The following is a 20,354-nucleotide window of genomic DNA, read 5'->3' as shown; positions in this document are numbered from 1 at the left end:
CAAATTTTGTAAATACAGTATACCGGCTTTTTGTGTTGATTGTGCATTTTGTAATTTGCTTCAATCTCTATATTATTTAGTTCATCAAAATTGCAAATCCTTGTAAAATTTTCGCATCTCGTCAGATAGCCGAGTTATTGTCAAAAAACCAAATTTATCCTTTTTTTCAAAATGGCGGAAAAAGCTCATAGGAAATCTTGGTCGAAAACTTCAAGTTAAGCTTTTTTAAGCATCCTCTACAACATATCCAAAATTTAGCTTTCTCGGTCATTTTGCATTTCTAAGCCGTTTTTTCCGACATAATGACTGGCCTACTTACCCTTTTTGACTAAAGCAAAAAATACATTTTATAAAGATTTTACTTGCTGCAGGTTTTCACAGAATAATCAAGTTCACAGAATAATGATCTTATTTGTATTGCTTGTTGTTTTTATCACAGAATCTACATATTATCAGCATTCATTTTCGGATTTCTCTAAACAGATGAATGGCTGCACAGTGCATAAGGTTTTATATGGTTTCTGCAACTTTGCATGTATTCCTATTTATAAATATTTTACCCATTATAATTTGTCGCCCTAGAATAACAGGTCGTATGTCGAAAAATTCAATTGACATTTTGATGCAAAACGATGTTTATATTCCGTCCCAGAATCCTACCAAGAACATAGTATACAGGGTGTCCCGGAACGAGATAAGGGCATTTTGGGAGATGATTCTTGGGTCTATTCTAAAAAACGGACTCTATCAGGCATACAAAATCAAGGAACACACTTTAAAGAATTGTTGTAACTAGATCTCAAGTAAAAATAAACTTAAACTACAGGGATAAATTCTTAACTCTTACCCTTTTTGACTAAAGCAAAAAACACATTTTATAAAGATTTTACTTGCTGCAGGTTTTCCCAAAAATCATAAAATCTATGAGTTTTCTGGCAAACTTGACTGCATTTGAGAGGTGGGACCAACGTTTTTAAGAAAGAAGAAAGTATTATCTAAAATATGGTGTTTATTTTATTCAAAGAAGAATTTTTTAGGTCCGTCAAGATAGCACCCACACCCCCAAATTTCTGAAATCTGAGTATGCAGTAATTTGTTGCTAATAAGTTGCTCTAATCTCGAATTTGTTGCTCCACCCTTTCCTCCTCAAAATTGATGGAAAGGGTGTGGGTGCTATCTTGACGTCAAGATAGCACCCACACCCATTAAAAACTCAACATGTAAAAAAACTGAGTACGCAGTAATTTGTTGCTAATTTGTTGCTAATTAGTTGCTCCAATCTTGAATTTGTTTCTTCAAGATTTGACCTTGAAATGCACCATAAAATCGGCTGCAACAGATGCATTTTTTTGGAGACTTTTTATCTATATTTTTTTTTCAAAAAACTAAAAATGCCAAATAATAAATATGATGTGACACTCTGACTACGTGCCAAAATAAGATTTTTGTTCGAATTTCTGTACCTGGGATGAAATTGTAAATTTTTTTTTCTAAGCCAATTTTGAACTGATTTCAATAAAAAATACCTTGTTTCATTTGGAAATAAATATTATTTAAGAATTTATTTTTAAAACATATGCTTTAAATTGGTGTAGAAGTTGGGTAAGTGACGAAAAAATGGACTTTTTGATCTTTGACAGCTTATAAATTTTAGGTGTAGAGAATTTTAAGGTGAATAATCTTTTCTCGGAACGTTTTTTTCATAATTTTGATAAAAAGTCCTCAAAACTTTAAAATTGTCGATTTTTTCGGTTTTTTTTACTTTTTTGGCTTGTAACTTTTTTAATATTCAGAATATCGAAAAAGTGTTCTTAACATAAAAGACGCGAAATTTAATTGCCTACGTTTCTTGCATACACAACTTTTATGTAGAATTAATAGAAATCGAGGTATTCAACAAAAACTAAAATCCAAGATGGCGGCCGAAAGGTGAATTTCGCGAGTGCGAAAACTAAGGGTAATGATATTCAGCCAATGTTCTATCGAATAAGCAAAAAAAATTTGGGGGTCGTCCATATATGAACATCATAAATGCACTGGACTAGATTGAAATATAAAAATTAAAGGCCGACCTGACAGATTGTCTCCATTTTTTGACAAACAAATTTTGACAACGTTCGGAAGATATTACTTTATTATGTGTACTGTGCAGCAGCTCAACGTACGCCTCTGTGTAGCTATTAAAATATTTTAATCTGAAAGTGTTTATTCGTACGAACATGACAGGTAGAACATTGTTAAACTTCAAACGAAATTTCCTAGTAGAAAAGCAAAAACATTTTTCTTTTTATTACACTGGCCAACAAAATTGAACTTTTTCTGCCACAAGAACCAAGATATACTTTTATAGAGGTTTTTGATGTGCTGAACTCGAATCTAAAGTCAGAAAAATTTTATTGGCCTCCGTTTTTGAGATATTACCGTTATAAAATGTTATAAAACAAACGTCATTTTGGCTGTTTTCGAGCTTCTGTTTTTATGTCGGGTAATTCGTTTTAAACAAATTTGTACCGGTGATTATAAGAACAGATATTCTTCTTTCAAAAACGTATTAAATTTTCCCGATATCTCTTTAATTGCTCTTAAAAAACCTTTTTTTGCATTTTATAACGGTAATATTTCAAGAACGGAAGCCAATCGAATTTTCCTGATTGCGGATTCGAACTCAGCAACCCAAAAAACAAGAAAAGTATATTTTGGTTCTTGTGGCAAAAATCTTGTTGACCAGTGTTATTCACCAATACAGAATCGTAGCGTGTATGAGTACCATGATTTATATACAGCTTGATAACTTCTTTCCTCTGGAAGTAAGTCCCGGTTTTACTCATGATTGAAAAAATGATTCTCAATTAAAAAAGGCTGTGTAAAAGTACTCGTATTTATGAAAAGATACGTAAAACAATTAAACTGTACTATATATCTTGGTGTTTAAAGCGGAGTGATTCACTAGTCGACTTATTAAACATGTCGACTGTGAAAAAATGGTTACGTGGTACAACATCATCTTCATCGGCTGGACAACCACAAAAGATGCAGCGTGCAAGGAGTCAATCACTTGATGTTCAAGCTTTACAACGGAGTGGAGTCCGGACTTTGTTGCAAAACGTAAATAACTATATTTTTTTTTTAATTTTCCCAGAAAATAATATTCTATTGAGCTCAAAATAATTCTACATTGATGCTCAAATTTAAAACACATATTATTTAGACCGGGCGGCCACTGCAGACACGCTGAACTCATCAAGCTTAAGAAAAATTCAAATTGGAAGTGAAAGAGGTCTTCCCGTCCGCAATCCTTGCACGATTGGCGTGGTAAAGTGCATTGGGCATCTCATAGAGCTAAAAGACGATATTTGTGTCAAATTAAAGGTAATATCATCTTCTTCTCAAATTCTGACGTTTTCCGGGTCAAAAGTGGTCAGTTTCGAAACGCAGCCTGTTTTAAGGTTAGAAGCGACGAAAGTGGGTTGCATAAAGTCTTGTTTTTTGGTATGCTGGTCGATGAGTTAAGGAACTTTCTCGCTTTAAAGTCAAAATAAGAGTAATAATACGCTGCGCTCCTTTGAACTTATCGAACTAAAAGGCGAATTCAATTTCAAATTAAAGCTAATAATGTCTTCTTTTGAAAACCAGAGGTATTCCAAGTCTGAAATCGGATTTTAGGTCATGCTGTTCCCCCCTATTTCGGACTGTTTAAATGTTAGGAGCGTTTTTTACGTCTAACGTTCCCACAGGCTTCGTGTTGAAATGTCAAACTTTGATCGGGCCGACTTCTAAATTTTGAAAGAATATGTTATTTTATTACCTTTATTTTGACATTACTGATTCTTTAATGTCTAGGTATGCCAGGAAAGTGCATAGTTTTAACTTTGATTTGATACCAACAAAACTCCTTAACTCGTCCACTAACACCACCAAAATAGGACTTTAGCCAAAAACTCATGTTAATACGGGCTGCATGACAAAACTGCCAGGCTTACACCCGGAAAACCTCTGAATTTTGATTGCTGACAATGTCACCTTAAAATTGACACCAACATCGTCTCTTAGCTCTATGAGATTCTCAATGCACTTTACCACGCCAATCGTGCCAGGATGCGGACGGGAAGACCTGTGGTTTTCGTAACTACTAAAAGCCCTTTTTCACTTCCAATTTGAATTTTTCTTTAGCTCGATGAGTTGAGCGTTTCTGCAGTGGCCGCCCGGTCTATAACACTGTGCAAGTTTTTTTCAAAACAAATTTGGAGACAAGTGTGCTGTTGACTGTTCCCCCCTATTTCGGACCTGAGAAATCGATTGGCATCATTAGTTTATCGATTTATCGGTACGACTTCGAACAAAATTTTTTTCGTAAGTTTTTTCAATAATTTTAAGCATTTTGTTCGGTTCAAAGTCATTTTTCTTGTGTAAATATATTGCTATTTATTCGACTCAAACGTTATTTACTACCATCATAAAACAAATTAACTATTTTATGCTATTTATTTAACAATTTAGCAAGTTTTTGTTGACAAAATTCAAAAAATTTGGATTTTTTGCATTGTTATCGTTTTATTATGTTTTAGTGGAGTAATTAAAGCAAGTTACAGATCCAATTTTGATAATTTCTGTTCTTAAACGTCGGTAATGAAAAATACTTTAAAATCTATGTGTTAAAAATTGCCAGTGTTGCCGTTTTGTTTTTTAAACTAAAAATAATTTTTTTTCAACCCTTTTTTTTTATTTCATAAATAAAACCAGGTATAGTTCAGTAATTTAAGGTTTTATCTGCGGGAAAATTCCTACTGAGCTAGATTTTGGTATAGACCTTCGTTACGGCGTTGTAATGATGATGTGAAAAATCGACATTGATATCGCAACGGCGCACGGTTGTCCAAAATGACTTATCTCGTTGCAAAAATCATAACTTTTGAACGGATTGAGTTAGCGGTACAATTTTTTTTTTTATTTGAAGGACATTTCTAGGGCTGTTATATGAATGAATTTCAATAAAATTATTTCACAGGGTGTTTCGGAATCATCGGCCAAAAACAGATTTTCTTTAAAAAAAAAGTTTAAATTAAAATTGGTATGCCATTTTGTAGAAATCACTAATCCACATTTAAAAACAAAATTTCAAAAAAATACAATGTCCCGTTTTCGAAAATTTTATTTTTCAAAAAAAAATTTCAAAATTTTTTTAAAAATCCAAAAATTATTTTTTTTGAAATTTTATTTATGGCTTATATTTGAGTTATATAAGTGCTTCTTCACAAAAAGTTTCGTTGAAATCGAATAAGCCGTTTTGGAGAATATCGGATTTGAAAAAAAAACGGTTTTATGGCAGGTACCGTAAAAAATCCATTCGGTTCCATGCATTAAGCCGAATAGGGAATGTGTACCAATCAATTGTTGATTCAAAATAAAAATATTTAGCTGCGCATGCTTGCGCACTGCCGAGATTTTGTACTTTGAAAAAAAATGAAGGCAGAAGGAACAGATTTTCTTTAAAAAAAATGTTTAAATTAAAATTGGTATGCCATTTTGTAGAAATCACTAATCCACATCTAAAAACAAAATTTCAAAAAAATACAATGTCCCGTTTTCGAAAATTTTATTTTTCAAAAAAAAATTTCAAAATTTTTTTAAAAATCCAAAAATTATTTTTTTTGAAATTTTATTTTTGGCTTATATTTGAGTTATATAAGTGCTTCTTCAAAAAAAGTTTCGTTGAAATCGAATAAGCCGTTTCGGAGAATATCGGATTTAAAAAAAACCGTTCTATGGCAGGTACCGTTAATAATGATTTTCCAAAAAAATTTTTTTCATTAGAAGATAGACCTTGTTTTCAAACTTACATTTGAATTTTTTAAACAAAATCGTTGGAGCCGTTTTTGAGCAATTACAGCTTTACTGAAATTGGTGTATGACAAGTACCGTTATTTTTGGCCCAAAAAAATTAATTCCAAAAACACCTCTGGAGGGTCTCCAAAAAATGCTACATACCAAATTTGAAGTCAATCGGTCCATCCGTTTAGGATGTAGATCCTTATACAGACAGACAGACAGACGGACTTCCGGGACCAACTTTTTTGGCATTCTCTATAATCGTAATATCATGGAAAAGTGTAATCTGAACTTTTTTTAGATGTGAATTAGTGATTTCTACAAAATGGCATACCAATTTTAATTTAAATATTTTTTTTTTTAAGAAAATCGGTTTTCGGCCGATGATTCCTAAACACCCTGTAAAACAATTTTCTTGAAATTCATTGGTGTAACAGCCCTGGAAATTTCCTTCAAATTAAAAAAAAAACTGTACCGCTACCTCAATCCGTTCAAAAGTTATGATTTTTGCAACGAGATAAGTCATTTTGGACAACAGTGCGGCGTTAGAAGTTATAGAGGCCAAAAGGTCGCAAATATATCGCGACCCTGTTGCTCGTGGGTTAAAAGGGGTCTATAGAAAAACTGTTCGTCATAAAATTATCTAAAAATATTGCATTATGCATTTTTCTGTAAAACCAACCGTTTTCGGAATAGAGCGATTTCAAGCGTAGGCATAATACGTAGGTACTAATAGGTTTGTTTTATTTAAGAGTGAATAATTTTCTGTTTGAATACTGAAAAATACATGTGAATCTCTTTTTTTTAAATAATACGTTTTTATAAGTTTCACTTGTAATCGATATTCAAACTAACTTACTAACTAACCAACTTACTTACCTACTTACTACTTACTTACCTTACCTACTAACTAACTATACAATAAAATCTTAACAGTTAATTTTGACCCTCAGGTCAAAATTACCTACCCTGAGACGTTTTGGTCTCAAGGTAAAGGCATTTGAGGGTCAAAACACCCCAAATCAATCTTAGTCTACTTCTAAGAGTCATATCGAAACTTTGAACAAATGTATGTAGTATCTTCATATGAAAAGTAAAAACACCGTTATATTGAAATTACAAGTTTTAATTCAACAACTTCTTTATTCAAAATAAACACTTTTTATTAAAAAAAAAACATAAAATTAAATTTATTTTAAAAATACACTGCCAAAGTTTGAAAGTTGTTTGATAAAGAACTCAATCGAGCTTTCAAAATTATTAAAATCAATCACCTTTACTGAAGATGAAGTCATGGTGTCTTTCGACGTAGAATCTTTGTTTGCTTCGATCCCATTGAAACACGCTTTATCAGCACTTAAAGCCCATCTCGTCAAACACAACGTCCCAAAGGAAAAAAGAAACGTCTACATGCAAGCAGCCGAAATGTATATGAACATGAACTACTTCGAATATAAAAAGCGCTTTTTTAAGATCGAGTCGGGAACCAGTATGGGAAACCCCTTTTCCCCCTTAATTGCCGAAGCTTTCATGTTCACATTTTGGAAACGATATGTTGATGCTCTCAATTTTGAACAAACAACATGATGAGATAAATTTCACATGCGAGATCGAAGAAAACAACAAAATAACATTTCTCGACTTGGAACTTCATCGATCTAACAACAAGATTGACATCAGCATACATCATAAAGACACTAACACCTTACGTTTCATCCCAAGTGACTCATATACCCCCATACAACATAAACTAGCAGCCTTCAACTCTTTAGCCCACCGCCTAGTCAGCCTACCACTATCAGCATCGAACTACTCAAAAGAATATAATTACATAAAAAACGCAGCTAGAGTCAATGGCTACACCGAAAAAAAAAAAACAATATCAATTTAACACTTTTTAAATATCAAATTAACATTTTTTAAATATCAGCCAAAAATGCTCTATAAAATGTGTTTGATAATACCTATTTAAAATGTTAAAACAACATTTTTATTATCAGGATGATATTTAAATGTCACATTTTGGAAATTGTTTTTGATATTTTATTATCATTTTTTCATATCAATTTCTCATTCCAAATTATTGAAAAATATTAAATAAAAAATTCTTAATGTGTACTAAATTTAAAGGCGCTTTGTGTTTTTTCGAAGTAAAATGTGTGATTTACTGAGAAAATTTGATCGGCACTAAGATTTTATTTCACATAGTTTGGGAGAAAATAACAAAACAATTATATCACCTATAATAGAAAAAATAATATCATCACTATTTTATAAAAAATATTCCCTTTCAGTAATGTTTTGAAAAAAGAAAGAAAATTCTTAAAATATTAAAAATAATAAAAAAGAAAAGGAAAGAAATAGGTTTCATTATAATAAACTAAAACGTAAAATCTAGTCCACATTGATATTTTAATTGTCAAAGTGAAATTTTCAATATCCACTTAAACTAAAAAAAATGTAAAAATGATATTTTAATTGTCAAAGTGAAATTTTCAATTTTTTCACCTGAAATTAAAAAATGTCAAAATGATATGATAAAATATCAAAATTGATATTTTAATTGTTGGACGACTTTTGTTAATATGATAGCTGTTATTATCAAATCTTTTTTTCGGTGTACAGTCAAATAATCATCGACAAGATAATCCACCGACATTTGATGAAAAGTCAAACACACAACTTGACAACGTTTTATACACAAAACAAAAGACTTGAAAAAGAAAAACAAAGAGTAGTTATGACATTCTCTCCAGAGATAACTTATACCTTAAAAGCGTCATATCCTGCTCTCTACGAAAGACAAAAAGGAACAACTTGACAAAGCTGGGGTCTATGTTATCAATTGTAATGAATGCGACAAAAAATATTACGGTCAAACTAAACGCAGTGTTAAAACGAGGTTTAAAGAGCACAACAACATCAAAAACAATGAACCAAGGAAATCTGCCTTTGCACTGCACGCATTACAAGAACATCATCTAACAACAACAATCAATAATGTATTTTTGTTTTTTTAATAAAAAGTGTTTATTTTGAATAAAGAAGTTGTTTAATTAAAACTTGTAATTTCAATATAACGGTGTTTTTACTTTTCATATGAAGATAATATTTGAGAAATTACTGAAATATATTCCAAAAAACTACAAACAAAATACAAAAAAATGTATGTAGTTTGACGACGTTATAATAAAGTCTCTTTCTCAGCGCTCTACTCTGAAAACGGTTGATGTTACAGAAAAATGCATGAGGCAATATTTGTAGATAATTTTATGACGAACAGTTTTTCTATAGACCCCTATTCTGCCCATAATCTCGTAAAGGCCCTAACTATACTTTTCTTACTTCTGAGTTAAAGAGGAAAACAGTAAATCTAATATCGCAATTTGCATATAAAAATGAAAAAAATCAAAAGTACATTTTGAATTTTCTGACCTAGGCTAAAAAAATAAATGAGGATAAATCAGAGACAATGCCCTAACTCCAAATATGCAAAAAAAATCAAAATCGAAAATTTTGTAGTTAGGGTCTTTACGAGATTATGGGCAGTATTGACCTCCGAGCAACAGGTCGCGAGATATATTATAACAAAAAACTGATTTTTGTGACCTATTGACCTCTATAACTTCTAACGCTAACGATTATGGTAAAAAATGCCTAAAATTTCTGGGCTATATAAGGATTATTTAGATTATTTACAAAAAAAAATTATATGGGAGTGAAGGATAATATTAAATCGTTTAGGCGGTAGAAGCAATTTTCTCACAAATCGACTTCAAATGTAAAAAAAAAAATGTATCAAAACACAACGGCAACACATTCGTTACTGAGATATATAATACAGTCAAATAAGGAGAAAAAAGGGGTAAATCTCGGAATGAATGTTAGTAGAAATTTTTTTGCTCAATATCTTCCTTTTGCCATTCTATAACATACCTCAAAAGTCTGGAAAAATCTCATGTCCGCTTGTCGCGATTTCAAGGTCAAATCGCGAAATGCAGATTTTCAAAATTAGCAAAAATAGGCTATGGTATTATATACACATATGATACATGATTTCAAAGTATTTTTTAATGCAAATTCCAAAAAATCTAAAATCAAGACAATCTGACGTCTTTGGAAAAAGTTATACCTGTTTTTCATCTGTCAACTCATATTATTATAACAGTTGCAAACTTACTACCGAAAAACCCTTAAAAGTTATGGAAGATGAACCAAATTTTGCATGAAGATTTTAGAATCCATCATTATTAAAAATCAAAACAATCCATTACAAAAAATATATATACCTACGAAATAATGGTATTTTTTTATGGAGGGGCAAATTTTAGGATATGCACTAAAGAAGATTCTTGTACCATGCTTTATAAAGAATCAATTTCTTACTTTTATTTGAGAGCAACATCCCGAACAAAAATTTGTATTGTGTGACACTGGTTTTTTATTTTGAAAACTTGCCGTGTTATTGCAGTTTTCAAAATTATACAAGAATTTCCAAAGTTGAAATTAGAACGAAAAGTGTATCCATATATAATGGAAATTTGATGCACAACATATTGAATGATGCTACAAAATTATGTTACTGTCATAGAGACTGAGAAAAATTAAAAAAAAAAAAACGAAAAAATACAAAGTAAAACGACATAATTTCCAAAGTGTTGTCCTCGCTGAAAAACAGAGGATGCATAAAAAAAGATATTTATATTACCTACAACTTTGGTTATGTAACTTATTCGGTCAAGCCAATAGTTTACTAGATATAGACCAATTCGCATTTTTCAAAAGGGTGGATGTCGCCAGGGGGTAAGCGTCCCGAAAACCAGGACTTAAGCTTTTCTAAAAATCCTTCTCTCAGATTTGAAAAAATTAGCCTTCCTGTATTTCAAAACACAAAATTCCTGTTTTTAACAAACTTTCCTGTACTAAATAACAAAACAAAATCCTGCTTCTCTTGTGAAGTTAATAAAAACAATGATCTGATCGGGATCACAAGTAAAATAAAACACAGCTATTAATGTATATTAAATTTATTTAAAATATTTTCTGCTAACACAGCTATTAATGTATAATAAATTTATTTCAAATATTTTGTGATTATAAACTTAAAAAGTATTAGATTACAAATTATAAATAGAGTGTGAACGAATACAGTAAACATATTCTAGCATATTCCAAAAGCATCTACCTGCATATTAGTCCAGTAAATAAAGGAGTTTTACCCTACAAAAGGTCCGGTAGTTCTAAATTTTTGATATGTTGTTAGGTATGGTTAGTAGATAGAAAAACCAAATTTCCACAACCACGCCCCCTCCGCCCCCTTCAGCATCACCGAAAAACCATAGAAATCTAGCACTTTTTTCACTTTTATGCCCATAACTTTCTTCTGGTGCATTTTATTGAAAAAAAGTTGTTGGTAGACTTGTAGAAAACATAATTTCCTACGAAAATGACCTTGGTAGTATTTTTATACATCCAAAAACAACGAAGTTATGAAGCTTCCAAAAACATGTAAAATTTCGGATTTTGCAAAATTTTCAGTTTCTTGTCACTTAATAGTGCTATAACTCTTTAACAATTGACTTTTACGCAAAAGTCTTCATAATTAATCTTATAGACAATTTAATTACCTAAAATAAAATGTAACCCACTTTGATTTTGTGAATCAAATAACCGAGTTAGGGCTAAAATAGTAAAAAAGTATTTTTGATAGTTTTAAAAAATTTTTTAATTATCCATTAAATGAAGGATTTGTATCCCACAAAAAGTCGGGTGGTTCTTATTCTATATTTAATCAGGTTCTTATGGTAGATTGAAAAAAAAAATTCATAGCCACGCCCCCTCCGCCCCCTTAACCATACCCAAAAAACCAATTCTGCATTTTTTCAGTTTTATGCCCATAGCTTCCTTCTGGTCATTTAAATGTGAAAAATTAATGTGCAAAATTGTAGAACACAAAATTTTCTACAACTTGCACATCCAATATCCACCAAACTAAGAATTTTCAAAAAAAAGTTACAATTTCCGTTTTTCTTTATTTTCAGTTTCTTACCTGTTTACAGCGCTATAACTTCCTAATTTTTAATTTTTAGCCAAAAATCCTTTTGTAGGGAATTCATTTTCATAACTTTATTCTTTTGATAAGAACCAGGTAATAGTAAGTGTTTTTATTTAATAAAAGTCGTATTTCTTAATAACCTAGTTTAATATCTCATGCGCTTATAAAGCGGTGGGCTATGAGTGGACGAAGGTAAAAGAATTGCGTTATGAGGGGAAGGGGTAGCAGGTGGGGAAATATAGAAGTAATAGGTGGAGTTGAAGATGGTGAATTATGAGAAAAGTTGGCTTCGTTGAATTTTTCTTCAAATCGATCGATGATATCTGATCTTCTTCGTCGACATCTTCATAAAAAATTCAAGTGGACGATTTTGACAGGATTGTCCACAGCAAAACTTACAGAATGTGGAACATTTAAGTCCCTCTTTCCTGCATCTGCCAGCTCCCATGCATCTAGGCACATAGGTATTTGCATGACACAGCTTTCATCAATTTTTGGGGAGCAGGATCTTGCAAAGTTTTAATGGGTTGCAATACGTGGCATCCTCTCGTCCAGCCCCATTCCGCGGTACGCGGTAGTTTGCACAAATTAAGTTAGTTGAACTGCTCATAAATTTGAAATATCGAAGAGAGCTTAGAGATTGACTACTGTCCTCTCCATATAAAGTCAACAAGATATGTTCTTCCGCCTCCGATACTTTCTGATCTCTGGCATTTGGGTCCTTAGCTTCTCTGCAGCTTCAAGAGCAGAGGGGTTTTTGAAACATTTTGCAAACTTTGTTTTTTTCCGAAAACAAAGATGTTTGAGGTGGTGTCACATTCACTTATGGCATGAATGAGACGTTCTCCATAGAATTGAATGTGAAAAATGGAGAATTCATCAGATAAATTGATCCTCCCAGGTTTTCGAAGGTACATACACGTTCTCTGCCCTAGGTATAGTAAGTCGATGTCTTCCTCAAAAATCTTTGAAGCTCTATGGTACCTGCTTTAGATACTAATTCTGGCGCAACTGGAAGAAAGCATCCTTACGTTCGAGTTGAATCAGGGGTGGTTGTGGTTGCATGATAGTAGAAACTTAAAGTAGCTGCGCCTCGTGGTGATTTGATGAAAAGCCAAGGGATGTAATCATATAAATGAGAAGCTCAGGACCTTCCTATACATATACACTTATTCTTGTTTGAAGGGGGAAAGGAAGGATCGGGGACGAGCAGCAGCTATAACAGCATGGGATAAGGCCAAACATTTCCTTTTCCATTTATCCAAAGGGCCACTCTTATTCTTCAGTATTACAGTTTCAAAAAATAGAGGATGGGTAAGGGTACTCATCTGTATTGTAAACTTTAGACCGAATGACTTCCAAAACTGTGCCTGCGGCTGCTTTGACTACTCTCAACCTTTTAACCTTCTCCATACTTCTTAGGCAAACAGGATTTGACTGTTTTATTATCCATTTTATAATCACCCGTATTGTGATTTACAACTGTCAATCGATTGTTGATAAATACTGAAATTTTGGATTTTTAAACCAAAATTATAGGAAAACTGGTCAACTGGAATTTTGTAATTAGATTTCTTTATAACGACTAGGACCATTCTCTGCTTTCAAAACTTTTTTTAATTAAGTAATAAGATATTAAAATTAAATTTGTATCAACTTCCGATTGATAGTTGTATATTAGGGTGGTCCTTATTTTACTCTTTTTCGAAAATTGAGTGCGACGCCCCCTAGATTGGTTCCAAATCAGGAAAAAAAATACCCTATTTTTTTCAAATTTTTATCTCTGACCCTTCCTGGCCCTATTTTGATAAGAAGTTACTATAGCAAGGGCGATATTCTGTGTCCAGTGTTGGGTAAATGGCGGATTTTTGATATAAACTTCTTAATTAAATATGGTCAGGAAGGGTTAGGAATACAAATTTGAAAAAAATTAGGGCTTTTTTTTCCTGATTTGGAATCACTCTAGGGGGCGTCCCCAATTTTTTGTTCCAAAGGACAACCCTGTTGTATATAGCAATAAAGCTGAACCTCCTTCAATCGTACTTGTCAACTCATCAACTCATATATGAAACTTCATAAAACTGAAAAAATGCAGAATTGGTTTTTGGAGTATGGTTAAGGGGGCGGAGGGGGCGTGGCTATGAATTTTTTTTCAATCTACCATTAAAACTTGATTAAATATAAAATAAGAACCACTCGACCTTTTGTGGGATACAAATTATACATTTAATGGATAATTCAAAAAGTGTCGAAAACTATCAAAAATACTTTTTTACTATTTTAGCCCTAACTCGGTTATTTGATTCACAAAATCGAAGTGGGTTACATTTTATTTTAGGTAATTAAATTGTCTATAAGATTGATTATGAGGACTTTTGCGTAAAAGTCAATTGTTAAAGAGTTATAGCACTGTTAAGTGACAAGAAACTGAAAATATTGCAAAATCCGAAATTTTACATGTTTTTGGAAGCTTCATAACTTCGTTGTTTTTCTATGTATAAAAATACTACCAAGGTCATTTTCGTAGGAAATTATGTTTTCTACAAGTCTACCAACAACTTTTTTTCAATAAAATGCACCAGAAGAAAGTTATGGGCATAAAAGTGAAAAAAGTGCCAGATTTCTATGGTTTTTCGGTGATGCTGAAGGGGGCGGAGGGGGCGTGGTTGTGGAAATTTGGTTTTTCTATCTACTAACCATACCTAACAACATATCAAAAATTTAGAACTACCGGACCTTTTGTAGGGTAACCCCCATTTTTTTAGCTTAATTTATTGGACTATATAGTGTCCGTTTCATAACGCATCCGTTTCATCATTCCCTCTTATGAGTATTTGGTACCTAAACGTAAAAAAAAAATATGAATGAATCCTTGAAAAATGTATATCAATCAGTGTAACCGTCGACGCACTTGTGGGTGCATATGATTTTAAAACAAGAAGTAGTAGGCCAGTCATTATGTCGGAAAAAACGGCTTAGAAATGCAAAATGACCGAGAAAGCTAAATTTTGAATATGTTGTAGAGGATGCTTAAAAAAGCTTAACTTGAAGTTTTCGACCAAGATTTCCTATGAGCTTTTTCCGCCATTTTGAAAAAAAGGATAAAATTGGTTTTTTGACAATAACTCGGCTATCTGACGAGATGCGAAAATTTTACAAAGAGCTTTTTTGTAGCTTTTAACGAGTTCTACAATTCATGCATACACATTTTTTGTGTATCATGAACCGTTTTCGAGATATCGATTAAAAAAGTCAAAAATTTAGGACATGCCATTTGTTTTTTGACATAATCTATTTTTGGGTGATGAATATCGAAAAAAATATCAACATAAAATTTGTAGACCACATTCAGACCTACAATATCGTATTTTTATATTTTTTTTTGGACAAAAATTACGACTTCCAGCCGGCCGCAAAGTCGTTTAGTCCGCTCCCACCGCCATGCAAGCCGCCCGTTCGGTTGTAAAAAAAACAATCATTCATGTTTTTTTTAATGTTTATATCATTATATCAGTAACACATACATACAAATGTATGTATTTATTTAATAAACAATGAGAAGAAGATGGTAATGGTTTTTTTGTTACCCCAATTTTTTTAACCCAAATTTTGTAAATACAGTATACCGGCTTTTTGTGTTGATTGTGCATTTTGTAATTTGATTCAATCTCTATATTATTTAGTTCATCAAAATTGCAATTAGATCAGTGCCAATAATTTTTGAAAATAAAAAAATTATTATCCTTTTTATCAAAATGGCGGAAAAAGCTCATAGGAAATCTTGGTCGAAAACTTCAAGTTAAGCTTTTTTAAGCATCCTCTACAACATATCCAAAATTTAGCTTTCTCGGTCATTTTGCATTTCCAAATGTATATAATGACTGGCCTATAGAGATTTAAAATTTTTTAATTCTTATTTACTTGAGCGTATTTATAATGTATTATTTTCATGTTCAATTTTTTTTTATAGCGAGCTGCTGCGCATCAACAACAACTTGCCGTTCAAAGTAAGTACAGATATTACGCCTTTATTTTTATATTAACCTTAATAGAGGTAAACAAGTACCAAGAATATATATTTTTCTTTGTTTTTATGTTTTAGCTATTTAACATTTATTTTTAACATTCTTTTCAGTTTAATGTTTTTCAAATAAAAAAATTCGAGTAAAATTAAAAACGGTAAAATGATTGTCATATCGTCGGTTTAGAAAGAAAACCTTCTAATTTTCACCTGCTACCTCCACATTAAATTGATTTTAAGAATTAACTTGTTAAAATGTAATTATGTTTTGTTTTCTATTCCATTATAATCAACTCTCACAGCTATCCTTTATTTTATTTGTAATTAAAAATGCAAAAAGCTTTTAAATATTGTCAATTCTTTTACATCTAGTATACATATACTCTGTCCAACAAAAATGTCAGTACAGACAAGATAGGACGTGTGCATCTCACTCTGCATCATTTTTAATACAAAAGTCTATCACAACAAAAAGCTCACACAGCGATGCCGCATTATGCATAAAAATGTTTCAAGTTTGATGGATAAAGTACCAGCGTTACCCCTTTGTTGGTTGAATTTCACAATAACAAATTTTTAAAAGAAAGAAAAATAGACATAACTTCTTCCACACCACCAACATGTAATTCAAATTCATTTATTAAAAAAAAATCCCGACGCGACACGCTTGCCAAATGATTTTCCCTGAAAGTCCATTGCGGCGCACGTTAAAATTTTAGGCAATGTTAGGTTAACGTGGCTATCAGCAGGAGAGCTGTTACAATTAGACCATGATTGGTCCGTTGTGATATAACAATGAATCTTTGAAATTTTTTCTTCCTATTCGTTGAACCATTTGGAGCTTCTAATTAAGCGAGCGAGACTCCCTCTTGTCTATATTAGTCCAATCAAGTTATACTTTTGCTGAGAAATAATCCGCAGCTGCAATTCGGACTCAAAATATGAGAGTGCTCTAGTACAGAAGCTAAACACCCCATTTTCCACAAAAATATCGGGACGACTTTGGCTGCCATTTTGTTTTGAACAGTTTTGCAACTATAGCTTGTAGTACAGCTAGTTTTGGTCTTAGAGAAAAATGTTATGAGACAAAGTTGTAGTAAATTTTATTTCCCACAAAATATGTTCGCAACTTTTCACTCTAAAACCTACCATTAAGGAATTATAATGAATTTCGTAAAATACTATAGGTACTCACTTTTTTTTTATATTGACCATTACTTTTTTTTAAAGGTTTTATCAAAAAAATGTTGTAATAAAATTTAAAGAACTATTAACGTTCTGTTTTTGTCTCATATAAGTTTTTTTTTGTCCGAGTTACCGTTCCTTCACTAAAACGAAAAATCAATAAAAAAAATCATCAAAAACAGGATGAGGGGAGAGTACGATAACTGTGGCGCTGTGATTTGATAACGGTGTTTTGAAGAGGGGTTCAATAAAAGTATTTTTTACTATGGGAGGGGGGTCTATCTCCCCCCGTTTAGGTAGGAGAGCAATTTTCTGAAAAACAGCCTAAAATAATGCAAATATTAAAAAACAACGGCAACATTTCTTTTTCAAAAGCCACAATTGTAGGTACCTACGCATTATTTTAATTTTTTAATCAAGTTAATAAAATCAGTGGCGTAGATAGCTTTGCGCTAAGGGGGGGGGATAGATCTAGTCCGCAAATTTTTTTTTAAGTTTTAATAATGCTTCTCTGTATTGTTTTTATTCTCTTTAAATTGGATAAAGTTTTTAGGTAGTTGACGTTGAAACCAGCAGTGAAGCTTATATCTTTAATAAAATGTTAGGAAAACTTTTTTCGGGGCACCTATCGAGCGCTTTCAATGGGTTCATAAAGGAAGTATTATTCCTTCTGATCAAATATCTTTTCTGAGTTTTTAATTCTTCACACAGAGAAAAATATGACCAGGACCACCTTAAAACTAACAGATTTTCTTATTAAACTGTTTCATGAAAAAACTTTATTAAAATCAACAATTAATTATTAAATATTATTTTCATGGAGAAAATCTTTTTAAAATTTTAGTAAAAATTTCATAATTTCGAATTTTTCAACTTGGCACTAGAACAAAAATTGTGACCAATATTTCTATACTGAGTTGGTAAAGGTCGAAGATGTGCCACTAGAGAGTTAAGGTCTTTAGTTCGATCCCCGACATGATGTTTTTTTTTTTTCCTGGCAAAACCCAACAAAAGTACATATTTCAAAAGAATAAGGAAAACCCGATTGCTTAAATAATATTTCCTTTTTGGATGAAAACCATAAGGAAATCTTATTGTGTTTGTTCTATTTTATGTGGTATAGTTTCTTCAACTTATTTGTTCCTGACTGGTTATACTGTACAATTTATCGATTCCAATGGGGAGGATATATCCCCCTGATCCCCCTCCCCTATCTACGCCACTGAATAAAATCAATAGTTTTTCAAATAATCGATCTCAAAGTTAAAATTAGGCGAAAACACATTGAATACTATTTTTGTCATGACCATTAATTTCAATACAAAATCTACTGATACAAAAAAACTGCCTCAATTGATTTTCTATCAAACACTGAAAACCATATAGCCATAAACCTTCCAGTTTTTGAGAAAACTGAAAAACTACTTTTTTATAAGATTTTTTTTGTTTTGTTTTGATAACTTTGGCCACCAACAAAAAAGATCTTCGATGTTTAATACATAGAGTTAGTTGGCAGCTTTGTGCTCCGCTTAGGGTATGTTAAGTCGCCAGGCAGGCACCAATGTCAACAGTTTTTTAACTAAAAGTACCTTGCCTGGCCCGCTTCTCAGTTTCTCAGCATACTCTGTAGTGTAGGGGTATTTTTTACTTGCGATATAGGTACTATAGGGCAAGTTTAGGATTCGTAAAAAAAATCGAACTCGAGACAACAATTTTACATGACATTACGATGATGGAGAATGCCAAAAAAGTGGGTCCGGCAATTCTGTCTGTCTGTCTGTCTGTCTGTCTGTCTGTCTGTCTGTCCGTCCGTCTGTCTCTATCTGGAGCTGCAGCCTAAACGAGTGAAGTGATTTTCTTCAAACTTGGTAGTTAGCAGTTTTTGGTGATTCCCTAGAGGGGAAATTGAATTTTTTTTTATGACCAAAACTAACGGTACCTGTCATATAACGGAAATAAAAAAGTTAATTTTTTTCAAAAACGGCTCTAACGATTTTGATTAAAATTTTTGTGTGTAGTACTACACATAAGAGCCAACATTTTAAATAAAAAAAATATTTGTTGTACCGTTATTAACGGTACCTGTCATAGAACGGTTTTTTTCGTTTCTGAATATCTCGTACAATATTAACCCTATTTAAATGAAAATTTTTATACAAAAGTGTGTAAGTAAAGATAATATTAAAATTTTAGAAAATTTTCAAAAAACGCATTTTTGGTTTTTAAAAAAATATTTCAAAATTTTTTTTTTGAAAAATCAATTTTTTGAAAACGGATCAATGAAAAATTTTGAAATTTAGTTTTTATGTGTAAAATAATTATTTCTTCAAAATGGCATGCCAACATTTTTTTTGAAAAATGTTAAAAAAATTTTATATATAAAAAATTATTTTTTTAAAAAACGGCTCCTACAATTTTCGAAAATTTTTTTCTAAAAATACCTTTTTATACAAGAAATAAAATGGCATATTTGTTTTTTTTTTTTAAGATAATTATAAACGGAGTTTTATTAATTATAAAAACAGATTTAATTTTTTTATACTATGAAATTTCTTCAAAATATCAAATTTTAAATTTCTTGAATAAAAAGCTTTAACATTATAGTTACTTTAAGCATAAGAGCAAGTACGTGCGACCCCAGTCGTGCAATTTATTTTGTTTAAAGACGCTTAACGCTCTCAACTAACTTAACTCTATGTTATAAATATAGAAGATCTTTTTCGTTTATGATATTGTTAGTACCAAAGTTATCGAAACAGCAAAAAAAATTAAAATCTGTTAATCTGTTTTTTTTTTTTAATTTTTTCAATTTTTCAATTTTCTCCCAAACTTGAAGGCATAAAAACGTATGGTTTCCAGTGTTTGAGAGGAAATCAATTGAGGCAGTTTTTTCCCCTAATTTTAACTTGAGATCGATTATTTCAAAAACTATTGATTACTTGATTAAAAAATTAAAATAATGCGTACAGTTGTGGCTTTTGAAAAGGGTATAAGTTAAAACTATTAACTTTAATAACTTGATTAAAAAATTAAAATAATGCGTACAGTTGTGGCTTTTGAAAAAGGTATCATTTATAACTGTAGTTGTTTTTTAATATTTTTTGTATTTTAGGTTGTTTTTAGAAAATTGCCCCTCCTGCCTAAACGGGAGGAGATAAACCACCCCTCCTAATGCAAAAAATACTTTTACTGAACCCCTCTTCAAAATATCTTTATCAAATCTCAGCGCCACAGTTATCGTACTCTCCCCTCACCCTGTTTTTGTTA

The 20,354-nt window shown here is 31.6% G+C and overlaps 1 protein-coding gene across 4 annotated transcripts in view; it reads left to right on the top strand.

Moving 5' to 3' along the window:
* Positions 1–20,354, top strand: part of LOC129914492 (uncharacterized) — a 487,839-nt gene that overhangs the window by 315,832 nt on the left and 151,653 nt on the right. For all 4 annotated transcript variants that reach the window (XM_055993781.1, XM_055993782.1, XM_055993780.1 and 1 more), the window contains one exon: positions 15,852–15,888. In XM_055993781.1, coding sequence (XP_055849756.1) covers positions 15,852–15,888 — 37 coding nt within the window. The remainder of the gene's footprint in view (positions 1–15,851; positions 15,889–20,354) is intronic.

The sequence above is a fragment of the Episyrphus balteatus genome, chromosome 3, assembly GCF_945859705.1.
Source record: "Episyrphus balteatus chromosome 3, idEpiBalt1.1, whole genome shotgun sequence".
NCBI lineage: Eukaryota > Metazoa > Arthropoda > Insecta > Diptera > Syrphidae > Episyrphus > Episyrphus balteatus.
This window is presented reverse-complemented; position numbering and strand designations above follow the sequence as displayed.